Genomic DNA, 16686 nt, shown 5'->3' on the forward strand with positions numbered 1-16686 from the left:
AACTGAATATAATTTTGTTTTAAAATATGTTTGCATATCTTAACATAGTAATGCGCACCTACTAACACCAGACAGCACATTCCCTAGCGCCAATGTGACGTTCTACTCCGCTATAGAGAGGCGTCACTTCCTATTCTGTCTAAACATACAACAGAGAATCACTGCTGGTATACTTAGATAGTGCAGGAGTTGCAAAATCGTTATCTCAAATTGATTGCTCATTATAATCTCTCCGGCAGTATTCCTAATAGGGCTGGTAAGTAGTTCACCGACCAGTTCTATGGCTCATGCAGATTTTATTGAGCCGTAGAACTGCTTGGTGACCTACTTACCAGCCCAATTGGTCATATAAGTTCATTATTAGAGCGTTGTTAAACCCTGGAAAAAAAGTATCTTTAATGGGGCAAAACAGATAAACTAACCTTAAAAAAACATGAACCAGGGAAAAATAATAGTTCTAAATCATTATTTTAAGACAAAGTATATCAAGTTTAAATAGAGTAAAAATATATGTATTAAAAACGAATTTTATTTTACAGACTAATTCTCTCAGCAAGAAAGTGAACAAATTATATTGTTGTTTGCTTGCTTGCTTGCTTGCTTATTGCCTGATTTAGTGGTTTAATTAAATTAACTGTCCTTGAATCAAGCAAATTTTAACATTTATTCCAGAAATGTCGTCAGACTACTTGACGTCACTAGGAATTACGTCATGCCTACTTTATCTGACGCTTGCGATTTTAATCTACTTTTGGCTGACGTCCGAAAAAGAGCCCCAAAATCTTCCACCAACCCCAGGCATTGAGCTGGCCTTTATCGGACACTTGTACCTGCTAAAGAAAAACCCCAGGCAACAGTTTCTTCGCTACACTCAAACCCTTGGTCCAATTTTCAGGCTCAAAATGGGGAGCTGGACGACCGTTGTGTTAAATTCGTTTGATGTTATTAAAGAAGCGACGGTCAAGCAAGGTGAATATTTTTCTGACCGGCCGAACTTTGAAATTCTTATCAGTAAGTTCCCTCACTTGTACGACGGTATTGTCATGTCCTCTGGTGCTAGATGGAAACAGATCCGAACAACATCTTTGGCAATACTCAGGTCTTTTGGCATGGGTAAAAATATCATGACAGAACATATAGCAAACGAAGTCGCAGCTTATGTCAAAGAACTCGAATCCACTAAAGGTAGACCGATAAATGTAAAAATACTAACTAATATGAGTGTCGCTAATGTTATTTGTTCCGTGATTTTCGGTCAAAGATTTGAGATAACTGATCCAATATTTTTAAGGTTGATAGAAATGTACGACCATGTTCTTGGGGAATGTGCAGGAATTAACGCTGTTGTTGTGCTACCGGTGTTACGTCATTTGCCGTTTGACGTGCTGGGATACAATAAATATGCATCGACAGTCATGGAAATAAATTCTGTGATCAAGCATTTGGTGCAAAAAGTAAGAGATCGGAGCACCAACGAGGCAGATAATTTCGTAGCGGCTTACGTTGAGGAGATGAAAAAAGCTGAACAACTTGGGGAATCAACGTATCTAGATGAAGCAAATCTAATCGGATGTATTGATAATCTTTTTGCTGCAGGGACAGAGACCACCAGCACTACCATCTTATGGAGTCTGTTGTATGTCTTACATAATCCAGAAACACAGAAAAAAATCTTCAATGAAATTATGGAACATGTAGGTACTGATCGTGCACCGAATATCTACGATAAACCAAAGTTAAAGTATTTGAACGCTTTTATAATGGAGACACAGAGGACTACTAGTCTGCTACCTCTTAGTCTTCCACACGCTTGTAATCAAGACACTGTTCTCTTGGGGTTTAATATTCCTAAAGGAACCCAGATACTGATTAATCTCGACTCTGTTCTAAGAGACGAGAAAATCTGGGGACATCCTGAGAATTTCCGACCAGAAAGATTTCTGGACGAGCAAGGAAATTTGATAAAGAGAGAAGAGCTCATACCGTTTTCTATGGGTCGCAGAATTTGTCTTGGGGAATCCCTGGCTAAGATGGAACTTTTCTTGTTCCTGTCGTCCATGTTTCAGAGGTTCGAGTTCCTGCCTGTTGACCCAGATCATCTTCCTACTTTAAATGAGATTTTTGGAACAACTACTGCACCCAATCCGTACGAAATCAGATGCGTGGACCGACAAAAATGCTGATTTTAAAACAATGTTTAATGTTAATATTTCTATTTCGGCGAAATGACAATCGATAAAATAAACCCAAAGATAACATATATCATGTTTAAGTCTAATTTGACCTTAATTTTTTGCACAGTTTCTGGTTACATTTTTCGTCTACCCAGTGCTTTGTAAAGCAGTTTTTGTCTTTACTTAAATTAGTGTAATTAAATTAAAATGACATTTATAACAAACTTTATTTCAGCACTATAAGAAGAAAAGAAAATTACCTGTTAACAATATTTGTTTAAAAAGACCTTTTATTTTCTTTTTAGTGCACATAAAAATCTTAACAATGTGTGTGGGTTTTTTTTAATTTAATAATTTTTTAATAAAATTTTTATAGAATCGAATCTTATATATCAAACAACTTGCGCACTGAATGAACGTTACGAATAGTGTATGATAGCGCCAATTAATTAGTGCTTTAGAACGAATCTTTAATCAATTTTTTTGAAAAGTAATAAAACATGTAATTATTACCTTTTTAAGGAGGTTCGAGGAATAATCACTAAGGTGGTTGGTGCCTCCGAGAACCTGGTAAGTATCGTAATAGAAAAAACCAACATAGATGGTATGGGCATGTGGCATGAGTAACAGTCTATCAAAGACCATTATGCAGATCACGGTGCCAGGAGGAAGGCGAGGAAGGCATTGACGACATTGGTTGGAGGACATCAAGGAGAAGACTCAGCTGTATAGCTGTATATTGCATAATTACATATAGTAATTAATAAGCACCAGAAGATCAAGATAAAAGCAAAGAATTGTGAAAATATTAACAGAGTAGTCCCAACACCCCCTTCCCCTCAGATCAAGTGTTTATTGATTGATTTAATATTTCACCAATACACCGCACAATTTATTGACATCGGATAGTGACCTACATGTCAAGTTTGAAAGAATTCGGCACGTTCAATGTTGTTGAAATTTTCAACTACGACGACCCTAGAAAAGGTCCTGACGGCTCAGTCAAGAGTGACTCCAATAGGGCTGGTAAGTAGGTCACCAACCAGTTATGTGGCTCATGCAGGTTTTATTGAGCCAATGAACTGGTTGGTGACCTACTTACCAGCCCTATACTGGCACTGCTTAAGCAAGGACATTTTAGACCTTAGAAATTGTGACACAGCTTTTGTACACCCGGCGTTACGGTTCACTGATCTTGCGCTAGAAAAAATTCAGCAAACTAAAGGTAACACGCATGTGTCTAGGGAAGCGTGCGTGTGTAGGCGTTAATGTGTGCGTGTGTATGGCTGGTTGTGTATGTGTTAACTTAAGAGGTGAAGGTTAAGCTCTTTCTTAAGTTGACGACATTGAGCTAAAAATAGATATGTCGAAGGGTATAACCTTGTGCTAAGCGGGTTCCATTAGTATTCTTTGTGCGGAACGGTATTACACACAGACACACACACACACGCAAGCACGCACATACATTTATTCACAGTGTCAACCTGTTACTGGTTGTGTTTTAATTTAAATATACGTTAATTACTAAGGGAAGTGAACTCTACTTCACTTGCCCCGTAGACCTTCAGGTTTGAAAGAGAACTTTACTTACTTACTGCTAAGAGAAGTGCGAAGTTTGTATGCTAAGGTGATAATTTGTTTGTAACTGCAACGTCTGTCTCTAAATATGTCTATAGTTTTCAGCCTAGGTGTGTCTATTTTTGTTAGTGTCTATCACAGTATAAGGGTAGTGAGAAGTTTGTATGCTAACATGATCATGTGTGTGTGAGTGAAGCATGTGGTTCTAAATGTGTCTCTACTTTTTCTGATAATTTAGTGTCTATTTATAAGCGTCTATCACTATGTTGCTGAGTCTGGAACATTGGTAGGTCTGGATTTTTCGAAATTCTGTAAAATTTTGTTTTTATACTTTTCTATCTTTATGCTTTGTGTTTTACGTGCTTGTGTGTATCTTTGTTCCTGTTTCCAAATTTAAATTAATATTTCGCACTAGTATGATTGTGTTTGTGTGCTTGTGTATCAACGTTCCTATTTACAAATCTAAATTAATTTTTTGCACTAGTATGTTTGTGCTTGTGTGCTTGTGTGTATCTGTGTTTCTGTTTCCAAATTTTAATTTATATTTTGAACAAGTGTGATTGGGTTGTGTCTGTGTGCTTGTATATATCTGCCTATGTGCTTGTGTTTACATATATCTGTATCTTTGAGCGTTTCCTGTGTGTGAAAAAATAAGTAATAAATGTGCAGGTATCGTCGGATAAGCGAGGGAAAACTGTTTTAACTGGTTACCCCTGACTCTCTGTACCATTACACACCGTCACAAAGATCAAGACCACCAAAAAAAAAAAGAACTACATTTCTATTTTTTGTAAATTGTTGCCTTTGATATGTATTCATAAACACTATGGCTGACTGCCATAAAATAAACAACTGCCGATAACAGCGTTACACTTTACAACCCTGCCACCGGCGCAATGAACGAAAGTGTCAGTAACTGTAACACCGCTTCCAACACACCAGCTCATATAAAATGCAGACATTTGTAGTGTTTACTGGAACCAAAACCTAGTGTTTTATCCTATATGAAAGCCTGATTTTGACATTATATAAGGTAGGAATTGGTTATTTTACATGATTTTTTACATTCACACACACATACACGCACACATACACACATATATATAAATATATGTATATATATATATATATATATATATATATATATATATATATATATATATATATATGTGTGTGTGTGTGTGTGTGTGTGTGTGTATGTATATATATATATATATATATATAAATATGTATATATATAAGCTAAGTTTGGGATGTTTGGTTTGTTTGTTACTCACACCTATTAGATCGGGTACCTGCAAATAAGTTGCAGGGAAATTGTTCTTGACAAACTATGGTTTTCACTCTGCTTTTAAAGGGAAAATTAGAGTTATCTCAATAATCGATTTGAAAGTGACCAAAAACTGTCCGAGACTGGCCGCGGTCTTATATAACTATGCATTATTTTTTAAATTTTTATAGTCCTTGAAATTAGATCGACCACTTGCAGATGCGACAAAAAGTTGATATTTCGTAAAGAGATATCTCTGGTTCCGTAGGCATCTGAAAAAACCAGATTCTAAGATTAGTCATATTAATAAGCTGTTAAAATTGAAACGATTTACCCTTCAATGTTAATTTTTAAAGGGACGCAACATCCTCAGGAATTTAAACATGTATTTTTTCCCCTTCTTTGACTACACGCAAGAAAACGTTTGGATAAAAAAAAATCTAAAATTTAAATTCCATACGCAGTTTATCCTTATATGTCGGAAAAAATTAATCTATAAAAATAGTCAATTTTTTTTCACAACTATTTGAAAACCGTTTATTGTTAATTTTAAATATTAAAATTGAGACCAGAGTTATCTCCTTACCAAATACCAACTTTTTGACGCATTTGCAAATGGTCGATCTAAGGCCTCGGTCAGTCTAGGTCAGTTTTCGATCACTGTAAACTCGATTACTGCGATGAATCTAATTTTCCCGTTAAAAAGTGTGAACAGCAAACTTGTTAAAGAATAATTTCACTGCAAGTATCCGTTCTAATAGGTCAGAGTAAACAACAAACAAACCAAACATCACCCACTTTGCTTTTATATATATATATATATATATATATATATATATATATATATATATATATATATATATATATATATATATATATATATATATATATATATATATATATATAGATACGCTTTTATTTGAATAAATTAAACGCATTTTCTTTTTTAGAATGGCTTTGGATTGGATTGTGTCAGTGGGAACGACGTCATGGCTTCTCTGTCTGACGTTCGTGGTGGTGCTTTATTTTCTGTTGACCACGGAGAAAGATGTTCCAAAACTCCCACCAACACCTGGCATCTCACTGCCTTACCTTGGACACCTGTACCTCCTACAGAAGAACCCCAGGCAACAGTTCCTTCGTTTTGCGAAGACATTGGGGCCAGTGTTTCGACTCAAAATGGGAAATTTCACAGTGATTGTTCTCAATACATACGACGTGATTAAAGAAGCGCTGGTCAAGCAAGCCGAGTTTTTCTCACATCGACCTAACATTGACCTTCTCGTCCAACATTTCCCACACATGCTAGACGGTATCATCATGTCATCGGGCCCAAACTGGAAGCAACAAAGAACAACATCTTTGGCGATTCTTAGACGTTTCGGTATGGGGAAAAATATTTTAGCTGAGAAAATCTCTGAAGAAGTCTCCGCTTACGTCAAAGAACTCACAAAAAGTAAAGGAAAGCCTACAAATATTAAAACGTTGACTAATATGAGTGTCTCTAATGTTATTTGTTCCATAATCTTTGGTCACAGATTTGAATTTACCGATCCGACATTTTTAAAAATGATGCACCTCTTTAATAATTTGACTGAACAAGGATCGGGCGCTAATGCTTTTGTTATCTTTCCTTGGTTGAGACACATACCCTTTGACCCTTTCGGTTTTTATAAATTTGGATCTACAATTAACGGGATTAGAACGACTGTAATTAAACTTGTTGGAGGCGTTAGAGATAATGGCGATAAAGACAATTTTATTGCGGCTTACGTTGAGGAAATGAAAAAAGCTGAACAACTCGGAGAGTCAACTTATCTGGATGAAGCTAATCTTCTGGGATGTATTGAAAATCTTTTTGCTGCAGGGACAGAGACCACCAGCACTACCATCTTATGGAGTCTGTTGTATGTCTTACATAATCCAGAAACACAGGGGAAAATCTTCAATGAAATTATGGAACATGTGGGAACCGACCGCGTACCGAACATACACGACAAACCTAGGCTAAAATACTTGAATGTTTTTATAATGGAGATTCAGAGAATTGCCAGTCTGGTGCCGTTTAGCGCCCCCCACATGTGTTGCGAAGACACAGTTCTGATGGGCTTTAATATCCCAAAAGGAACCCAGATACTGATTAACCTCGACTCCGTTCTAAGAGACGAGAAAATCTGGGGAGATCCTGAGAATTTCCGACCTGAAAGATTTCTGGACGAGCAAGGAAATTTGATAAAGAGAGAAGAGCTCATACCGTTTTCTATCGGTCGCAGAATTTGTCTTGTGGAATCCCTGGCTAAGATGGAACTTTTCTTGTTCCTGTCGTCCATGTTTCAGAGGTTCGAGTTCCTGCCTGCTGACCCAGACCATCTTCCTACTCTAAAAGAGATTCTCGGCGGTACGGCTGCACCTGGTCCTTTTGAAATAAAATGTGTAACCAGAAACATATAGGGGCCTACAATGGACATTAAAATTTTAATCCCAAGTTTAAACATTATTTACTTCACCAAATTATCAAGAGTAATAACAAAGTTAATTAGAAATGCTAATATGTTTATGCTTCTTCGAAATATTTGTGTTTTTTTTTGTTGTTGTTGTTTTTTCTCTCTACTGTCAAAATATGTATCAACGTTTTGTTATTATAAGGTAATTGTGTAGCAGTTTTCCTAATTCATTCACTAGCCTGTTTAGACTATGTTTAAAGCAACTTCTTTGGTGTCTTAAGTATAAACAACGACGCTCTCATAATCAGCATCATTTCCCGTTCGTGCCCAAGACAATTACTTTTCTGTAATTTTTTTAATGTGTGACTCGTCACAAATTCGACCCGGCTCTACGATCGTAAAAAATTTTGCGTGAACCACAGCTCACCGGACTGGGGGGGGGGGGGGGGGGGATACGATAGCGATATGGTGTGTTGCGCATGCCTGGAGAGCGAGGGGAGGTGCGGGACGAGGATTAGATAGTCTGCTTGCGTCGTGGTGGTGTCTACGTAGAGAATAAAACATATAGAGTGTGGTTCTCACATTCTCTGCAACACAAAGCAAAAAAAAATGAAAAGAGTAGAATTTAGTAGACCCTTGCATCATCGCCAGACAGACAGTAATATTGGAATACCACGGAAAGAGGAAAGTGGATGTGCCAAAATAAACTTTGTAGAGATCGATTGTCAGTGAAGCAGTTCAGGTGCTGTGGACCAAACTCAGATGAATCTCTCAGAACCCATTATTATAGAGAGGTGTGCTCCAAATGGGGTCGACTATGATGATGACAATATTGACTGGTTCACTATTTCACGTTTATATTTCTTTTTAACGTTTCTTACCAAGATAATATTTGCATGTTCCATATTTCAACCATTGAAAAAAGTGTACACTATAATGTAAAGGTTTTTTTTGCAGTGATGGGTTGAATGATAAGATCCTTCTCACATTCAGTAATTCTTGTTTCATTTTCTCGAAATGTTTCAGATACACACTGTTTGCACCAGTATGTAAGTCTTCCTGCAGGTACATCTCGTAAAACTGAATTTGTTTTTAATGCACGCATTCAACGTCTTTAATGTTAAAAGAGTTCTTCAATGGGGATTTTCAAATTCTCCCTTAGCTGTCAATGGACACTTTCAACTCTCTCCAACGAATACATAAATTCTTAGTTGTTGTTTTTTTATCTAAAAATTATTGTATTGCAATTTTAAAAATGTAAACATTTAATTCATTTCTTTCTTGCTTCCAAAAAAAAATATATTATATTTGCAAAATTAACAAGAAGCAAATATCACAAATATAATACTCACTAGTTGAATAAATTAAGTATTTTTTGCTAGTTTGTTGATGCTATTTATTTGCTCTATTACATAGTTCATTATTAAAGCATGTTAATTGTTTTAATCAGTGCCACAACTGCTCTGAATGATCCGTATAAAACGGGCAGTGGTAGTATCCTCACGTATTGAAGGCATCTACCGGTACAGTGGACGTTTCGACGCAAGATCTCCATCATAACACAACAAATAAAACAATTTTTAAAATTCTTTTAGCAAGCTTTTAAATGCACATAAAATAATGAAATTAAACTAATTAGTTTCTTTTTCATAAAAGCTTTGGATGCTAAAATTTCTAAAATATCTCAGGAGCAGATATTAAAATTTTAAAACAATTTGAAACTAAGAGGAAGTAACAAGATTAAAAACTTGCTGTCGCCTGTAAAATATGGTCAGGAACGGCTGCTTTCACGTCTTTTAGATATCGCGATCTACTGATATAAAAAAAATTTTTAGCAACAAGCTTTTAAATGCACTGAAAATAAGAAAATAAAACTAATTTGCTTTCATTCATAAAAGCTTTAGTCGCTCACGAGATCTTTTACACATGTTAGCAACCAGAAAGCATACTAGTTTTATTTTCTTATTTTCAGTGCATTCTCAAGTTTTTGCTATGCGGGTTTTATAGATTTGTTTCTCTAAATGGTAAGTCACAGGAAGGCTGTCTTCATTTTTATGGATAATGGGTGTCAGACCGTCGTTTCTCCATTGAGTGTGGGTCCAAGATTTTAAAAATTTGCATCGCAAGCATTGTATATTAAAAACCACATTACATGACCAGCTGTGACATATTGTGAATTTTGAAGGTGACCACGACGTATTACATAGACGTTTTCCGTATGTGTATGTATGTTTGTATGAGCTTTCTTGTGATTAACATTATCTATTAACGTGGCTATTGTTAAGCTTGACGACACAAGGTCTTCTACTATCGAAGGCAGCAATAACATTGATGCTGCTCTTGTGGTATAGAGAAACAAAACTCATCCATAAAATGTGTGCTATGCCGTACAGAAGCTTAGAAATAAATGGGGGGGGGGGGAGAGACTTATCTCACTTAAAAACAAGAATAAAGTAGCGGTTAATGACAAGCAACAAGAAAAATAATCTAGCTATTTTGACCAAATTTAACAATGTGCGAGAAATTGCGCTGATGTGTGTGTATGAAAATATGTTTTGGTGTGTATATTTCTTTGAATGTGTAGCAGTTAGCGTAGTTTTATATAACCAATCATATGTCTGTGTATTAGCTGGCAGTGTTCTTTTTTCAGGTATCTGTCCTTGAAGCGGGGGTGGGCCTTGACCTCACCCCCCCCCCCCTCCACTCCTCACAGACGATCCCCACCGTCCAAAATCACTCTTGGAAGGAATACATTTATAAAATTTTAAAAAAAAAATTTAACAAATGTCCCCCACCCCCTTGCGGGAAGTTTCGAGTGCTCAACGAAGGAATCAAGTGCCACCCCACCCCCTACACCCCTCTTCGTAGAATAAATGTCTAAGTGTAATACTATGTGTGCATCAATAGAGTATGTGCATCCAACCGTGTTTTGACACCATGAAAGAACATAATACAAGTTACGTTATAGAACCTTCAGGGTTTACCGCGCGATCAGTAGTTGCTACTGTGATTCAGAAACAAGACCTTATTCACCTGGACGGTACTGACATTCAACCTGAAGATCTAGTGCAGCAAGGTAGGTGTCGTAAAATACATTCACAAACACACACCTATATAATATATATATAGGTCTATATATAAATATACACATATAAATATATATATATATGTATATTTATATATAGGCCTATATATATATATATATATATATATATATATATATATATATATATATATATATATAATATATTACATATGTCTGTCGTTTTGATTTTATAATGGAAATCGCTCTAAAGTTGAAAGAAAACTACAAATTTGACATCATACCTATATTCTTATATTCGAAATATCATCATCGTAACCAAAACGGTGCTTGTGTTTGAATACACACAATCCGATGTACAGGATTGAAATACAAAGTTTTTTCCGCTCCGGAAGGTTATAAAACGTCAAAATTTATTAAAATATGCCCTTGTGGCAAGGCCCCGGAGAATACGGAGCACGTCCTTCAAGAATGTTCATTATACAGCCATGCACGATCCAAACACTGGCCCTTACACACCCCTTTCAAAGAAAAACTATATGGGGCTCCCGCTGATCTGGAGACCAGAGTCCAGTTCATACACGAAGTTGGGCTTGTTGTTTAAATCCTCCATGATATACTTAATTACGAACGAAGAAGAAGAAGAATAAAAATTTTGATTTTACTTTTTGAACTATTACAATTCATCCTCTATATGCCGTATAAGGTGAAGTAAGGAAGTGTAAACCGGCAAAAATTATCAAGATGTATGTTAATATTAACAGCGCGAATAAAATACGTCCTCTATACTCTGTATACGAGAAAGTAAGAATAATTCATCTAATATACTTTTTGGATTGAATAAAAGTTACATTCAACTCACTAAAAGATAATTGTTTACATTTCTTTAGTACTCTTTAATAAACCGGGAGAAAACTTGTTTCGTTTTGGGTTATATGAGGCTTGTCAGCAGGCGAGGCTCCGTCGTGTTTTCACTTGTAATGGGCGCTTTCAAAGGGAACCACCACGACCAAGTTGATGTTTGTTGTTGTATTTGTAGTTGTTTTTTTAAACGCCCCCTTTTATTCAAATTAATTACTAAAAAACAATTAATTAAGAAAACAATTAATTAAAAGTAACATTAATTTATTATCAATTGCATACACGTTATAAGTAGATATCAAAATCAAATTTTACTTGCCTCCTTCGTCTCAAAAGATTGTACTAATTCCTTCAATTCCAGTTTGCAAGCGTATTCACAATTTATTGAAATCGTTGCTATGTCCACGAGTCTGCTTTGTACTTTATAACATAGCCCCCCCCCCCCACCCCCCTTAGACAATTTTAAGTGCTTCCCCCCCCCCTCCCGGGAGAAAAAATCTGGAAAAAAAACCCAAAAAGTTCTTGTAGTCTTGGGCTTTCTGCAGACCTCCCAAGGTGAGTTCCAAAACGGAACTTAGCTGTTTTAAGCTTGACTGTCTTTAGTTATAATTGTAAAAGTCTATATGTGTTATTATGTAATGATTTTTTGTGTTGAAAAATAAAGTTTATAAATGTTAAATCAGCCTAAAACTGTTATATATGAATCCTTTAGGAGAGGATGAAAATGTGAAAAGACAATTGATTAGATATTTAATTTACGACTAAGATTGTATATCTACTAACATTAAGTATTGCAATCTACAATGGCTACTGATGTATTTGTTTTTCAACTTGATAATGCTAAAAAAAAACCTACCAATCTATTTTGTTTAGAACTTCTGCTCTTTATAATATTTACAATAGAAAATAATAACTTAAAGTTGTATTTATATGTAAGCAATCAACCTAAGGTGCAGGAATTTGAAATGAATATAAAGCTAAGCAACCAATTGTCTCCCAAATGAAGATCCAAATACCAAAATTTCATTGAAGGGAAATAGTTTTCACAAGAATAGCTAAATTAACCAAGTGTAACTAAGACTTGCTCGAAAAACACAATAAAACGATCTAAATTTCATTATGTAATAATTATAACAAATCTTTTATATTAGCTATGTCGACCTAGTAAAAACAATATATTTTACAAATGGAATACTTAACTGTAGGTTGTGTTTTTGAAAGTTTTAAAATGGTAGCTTTATTATAACAAACTTCTATTGAAGTTTGATGACACACATGCAATAGTTGGGTTATATAATGTACTTATTTAACATTTTGGATCCCCTAAATAACGGGACGCCTTTCGAAAAAATCAAATACGGGTAGCTTTCTCAGACATTGCTAGAATTACTGATTAAATATAAAAAAAAATAATAATTTGAAAAAAACAAAGTTTACGGTTATTTATAAACTCCATCCTATTTAATTTTATATATAATAATACTTTAAGAGTGGTAATATAAATTCCTAAAAAACTAAAGATTTTTCATTTAGAGAACGCTAAACTTTCTTGTTGTGTGTTTTAGTAATGCACTGAAATCATCTAATTAACGATAAACTCGACTACTCGATATACTCTACTACATTCACAACTGACATCAAACTTCAATACCTAAACATAACTAGACTCGATGCTCCAGAACTAAGACAGTACCTCGTTGAACTTCAAGTTCTACAAACGATACTCCCAATCAACAAGGATTTCACTGTACCTACTACTACACTTTATTAACAGTCAATATAATTCGATACCTTAATACCACAAGAATCGATACTCCGAACTCCAGAGCTACCATACTTCATCACCTGCATTCTCATTTCTCTATTACCAATCAGATTCCAATAGTCCTTCAACTACAAAAAACAGCAGAATAAAAATTATGACACTTTAACACTTCGATTCTTTGCACCTACGAAACCATATCAGCAACAGCCTTCCGCCGTTACTCCCAAATCTAAACGATTCATCAAAACTTACCAAACAAGTACAATACTTTGAACACCCCGTCATTACAAAACTCTTTACACCAGGAATAATTTCTAATTCGATGTCAGAGAAAAAGAGACTTACAAGCCCTCTTAAAATTAGACTACCGTTTGTAATGTTCGAAATTTAAGTTACGAACTTGTTTATCGTTTTCTACATTAATTATGTGACACTAAAATTAAAAGGCAAAGTGATTCGTAAAAAGCGCCCCGACCTTTTCAAATTAAATAGGTGGGGTTGCATTTTCACCATCGCGAATAAATATAGGCCTATAGACATAATTTCGGGTAGGAGTACAAAATTGATAGTTCGTCCTGGGCCCCAAAAGAGATCGCTCCTCCTTTATAAAAGTTATTAATTATTAGCGATTTAACTTTTTTGCGCACCCCCCCCCCCAAGGGATGGCGCCCTAGACGACCGCCTGGTTCACCTTATAGGAAGCGCCGGCCCTGCTTGTGATCGACTTGCCTAGGAATCAATAACTTCCCATACAGCTAGAAAGAGAAAACATACAATAGACAAAGAAATTCATAGATCTGGCAAATCTTTTCAACGGAGATGAGAAAGCAGACAAAGACGGAAAAAGCCGTATCAACAAAGCCAGATGGCCCTTTAAAACCTGACATCCGAAATGAAATTCCATAGCCCTGTTTTTTCAGAGCAAGGTAAGAATCTTCAACACAAACTTCAAGACTATACCAAGTTAAATAAGATTAGAATTCTCCAAAAAATAGAAGTCCCCAACAAATCTGAAAAATAAAATAACTAGCCAAAATGTCCAACGACATTTATTAACACACCAACTAATATACAAGGATAATAAATCCTGCAAATGGTAATGGATTGGCTTGCCGTGAGAAGATGTCAAGGTCACAAGGCAGGCAGAGGACTGTAATACCAAGCGGTTAAAGAAAATGTGGGCCGGCCTAAAAAAACCATTGAGAAGAACTGTTGACAGAGAAGCAAGGCTTACGCGGACTTAACTAAAGAAAGATGCACAAAAGTCCGGTGGAGAGGTGTAGCTGCAGCTCTTTGCTTCCCAGGGGCTCCACAAGATCAATTCAAAATATTTTTCTATACAACAGTAAGGGCTGGGATAGCATTTAAGAATGCAAAACTTTGTTTTTTTCCGACAAAGTAAAACGTCTGAATCTTGATTGCCATTTCTCGATTTCCAAGACGGTCAAAACACCTGCGACTATACCCAGTATGCGAGAAAGTAAAAATTTTACAATCTGAGGTCGAATATATTTTGTTTATTTTTATACCATTTTTAAAAATATCTGATTATTATTTGTTTTCCAGAATGTTTGTGGACTGGTTGATGATACTGGGAACTACGTCATGGCTGCTTGCGTTATCGTTTGCTGTCGCGTTCTATTTTTGGCTGACCACAAAGAAAGATGTTCCAAAACTCCCACCAACACCTGGCATCTCACTGCCTTACCTTGGACACCTGTACCTCCTACAGAAGAACCCCAGACAACAGTTCCTTCGTTTTGCGAAGACATTGGGGCCAGTGTTTCGACTCCAAATGGGAAATTTCACAGTGATTGTTCTCAATACATACGACGTTCTCACTGAGGCGCTGGTCAAGCAAGCCGATTTCTTTTCACATCGTCCCAAGATTGATCTTCTCGTCCAACATTTCCCACACATGCTAGACGGTATCATCATGTCATCGGGTCCAAACTGGAAGCAACAAAGAACAACATCTTTGGCGATCCTTAGAAGTTTCGGTATGGGGAAAAATATTTTAGCTGAGAAAATCTCTGAAGAAGTCTCCGCTTACGTCAAAGAACTGACAAAAAGTAAAGGGAAACCTACAAATATTAAAACTTTGACTAACATGAGTGTCTCTAATGTTATTTGTTCAATTATCTTTGGACATAGATTTGAAATTACCGATCCTACATTTTTAAATATGATTCACCTCTTTGATAAAATGGTAGAACAAGGTTCGGGCGCTAATGCATTTATCGTCTTACCAATATTAAGGTACATACCATTCGACCCTTTTGGTTTTCGGAAATTTGGATCGGTACTTAATAGGATTAGAACGACTGTAAGTAAGATTGTTGGAAGCGTTAGAAATAATGGCGATAAAGATAATTTTATAGCGGCATACGTTGAGGAGATGAAAAAAGCTGAACACCTCGGGGAATCCACGTATCTAGATGAAGCTAATCTGCTGGGATGTATTGAAAACCTTTTTGTTGCAGGGACGGAGACCACCAGCACCACAATTTTATGCAGTCTGTTGTATGTATTACATAATCCAAAAACACAGGTGAAAATCTTCAGTGAAATTATGGAACATATTGGTACCGACCGCGTACCTAACATACAAGACAAACCTAGGCTAAAATACCTGAACGCTTTTATAATGGAGATTCAGAGAATTACCAGTCTGGTGCCCTTTAGCGCCCCCCACATGTGTTGCGAAGACACAATTCTGATGGGCTTTAATATCCAAAAAGGAACCCAGATACTGATTAACCTCGACTCCGTTCTAAGAGATGAGAAAATCTGGGGAGATCCTGAGAATTTCCGACCTGAAAGATTTCTTGACGAACAAGGAAATTTGATCAAGAGAGAAGAGCTCATACCGTTTTCTATGGGTCGCAGAATTTGTCTTGGGGAATCCCTGGCTAAGATGGAACTTTTCTTGTTCCTGTCGTCCATGTTTCAAAGGTTCGAGTTCCTGCCTGTTGACCAAGACCATCTTCCTACTTTAAAAGAGATTCTCGGCGGTACGGCTGCACCTGTTCCTTATGAAATCAGATGCGTCACCAGAAACATATAAAATGTATATTAAAATTTTAATCCTAAGATCAGAAATATTTGGCTAACCCAATTATTGAGAATACTGCTCAACCTAATTCAAATGCTACCATTTATTGTTTGTTTTGTTTTGTTTTATGTTGTTTTTTTTTGTTGTTGTTGTTTGGTTTTTTTAATGTTTGTGGGGGTTTTATTTTAATTTTCTTTTCTTGTTGGATTATGATTTAAATATTAACCTTTTATGTATTTTTTAAACCTATTTGTAAAACATCTACACTTTTTTTCATTGTATTCACTAGCCTATTTATATTTTACGTTTAAATCAACTGCTTTTAGGCTATGTTTTTCTGCTGCGATTATTGCTAGAAAAACAATACATAATCTTATAAGTTTAATGTCAACATTTAATAAACTTGCATTTTTACCCTATTTAATCAAATAAATGAATTTTTAAAATATATTTTAAAAAACTAAAGAAATCTGCCCGTCACATTATCATTATTTCT

At 35.7% G+C, this 16686-nt stretch overlaps 3 protein-coding genes across 3 annotated transcripts in view; all 3 read left to right on the forward strand.

Annotated features, from left to right (window-relative positions):
- The window catches only part of LOC131938515 (cytochrome P450 2U1-like), a 4123-nt gene extending 1641 nt beyond the window's left edge, over positions 1-2482 (forward strand). The window contains exon 2 of the mRNA XM_059296569.1: positions 673-2482. Within this exon, the coding sequence (XP_059152552.1) occupies positions 675-2183 (1509 nt within the window). The 5' untranslated portion in view covers positions 673-674 and the 3' untranslated portion in view covers positions 2184-2482. The remainder of the gene's footprint in view (positions 1-672) is intronic.
- A 2244-nt stretch (positions 2483-4726) lies between these two features.
- LOC131938493 (cytochrome P450 2U1-like) lies at positions 4727-7473 on the forward strand. Its single transcript, XM_059296547.1, has 2 exons — positions 4727-4785; positions 5973-7473. The coding sequence occupies exon 2, from the start codon at positions 5974-5976 to the stop codon at positions 7471-7473; it is 1500 nt and encodes a 499-aa protein (XP_059152530.1). The 5' UTR covers positions 4727-4785; position 5973.
- A 7229-nt stretch (positions 7474-14702) lies between these two features.
- LOC131938494 (cytochrome P450 2U1-like) lies at positions 14703-16202 on the forward strand. The gene has a single exon (XM_059296549.1). It carries the CDS (start codon positions 14703-14705, stop codon positions 16200-16202), a length of 1500 nt encoding a protein of 499 aa, XP_059152532.1.
- The last annotated feature ends 484 nt before the right edge of the window (positions 16203-16686 follow it).

This window comes from Physella acuta, unplaced genomic scaffold (genome assembly GCF_028476545.2).
Source record: "Physella acuta isolate Inbredline_101_S28 unplaced genomic scaffold, ASM2847654v3 ptg000246l, whole genome shotgun sequence".
Classification (NCBI taxonomy): domain Eukaryota; kingdom Metazoa; phylum Mollusca; class Gastropoda; family Physidae; genus Physella; species Physella acuta.

Bases quoted from the DNA above. Each gene is read 5' to 3' on its own strand.
- LOC131938493 (XM_059296547.1), top strand. From the start codon at position 5,974: ATGGCTTTGGATTGGATTGTGTCAGTGGGAACGACGTCATGGCTTCTC.
- LOC131938494 (XM_059296549.1), top strand. From the start codon at position 14,703: ATGTTTGTGGACTGGTTGATGATACTGGGAACTACGTCATGGCTGCTT.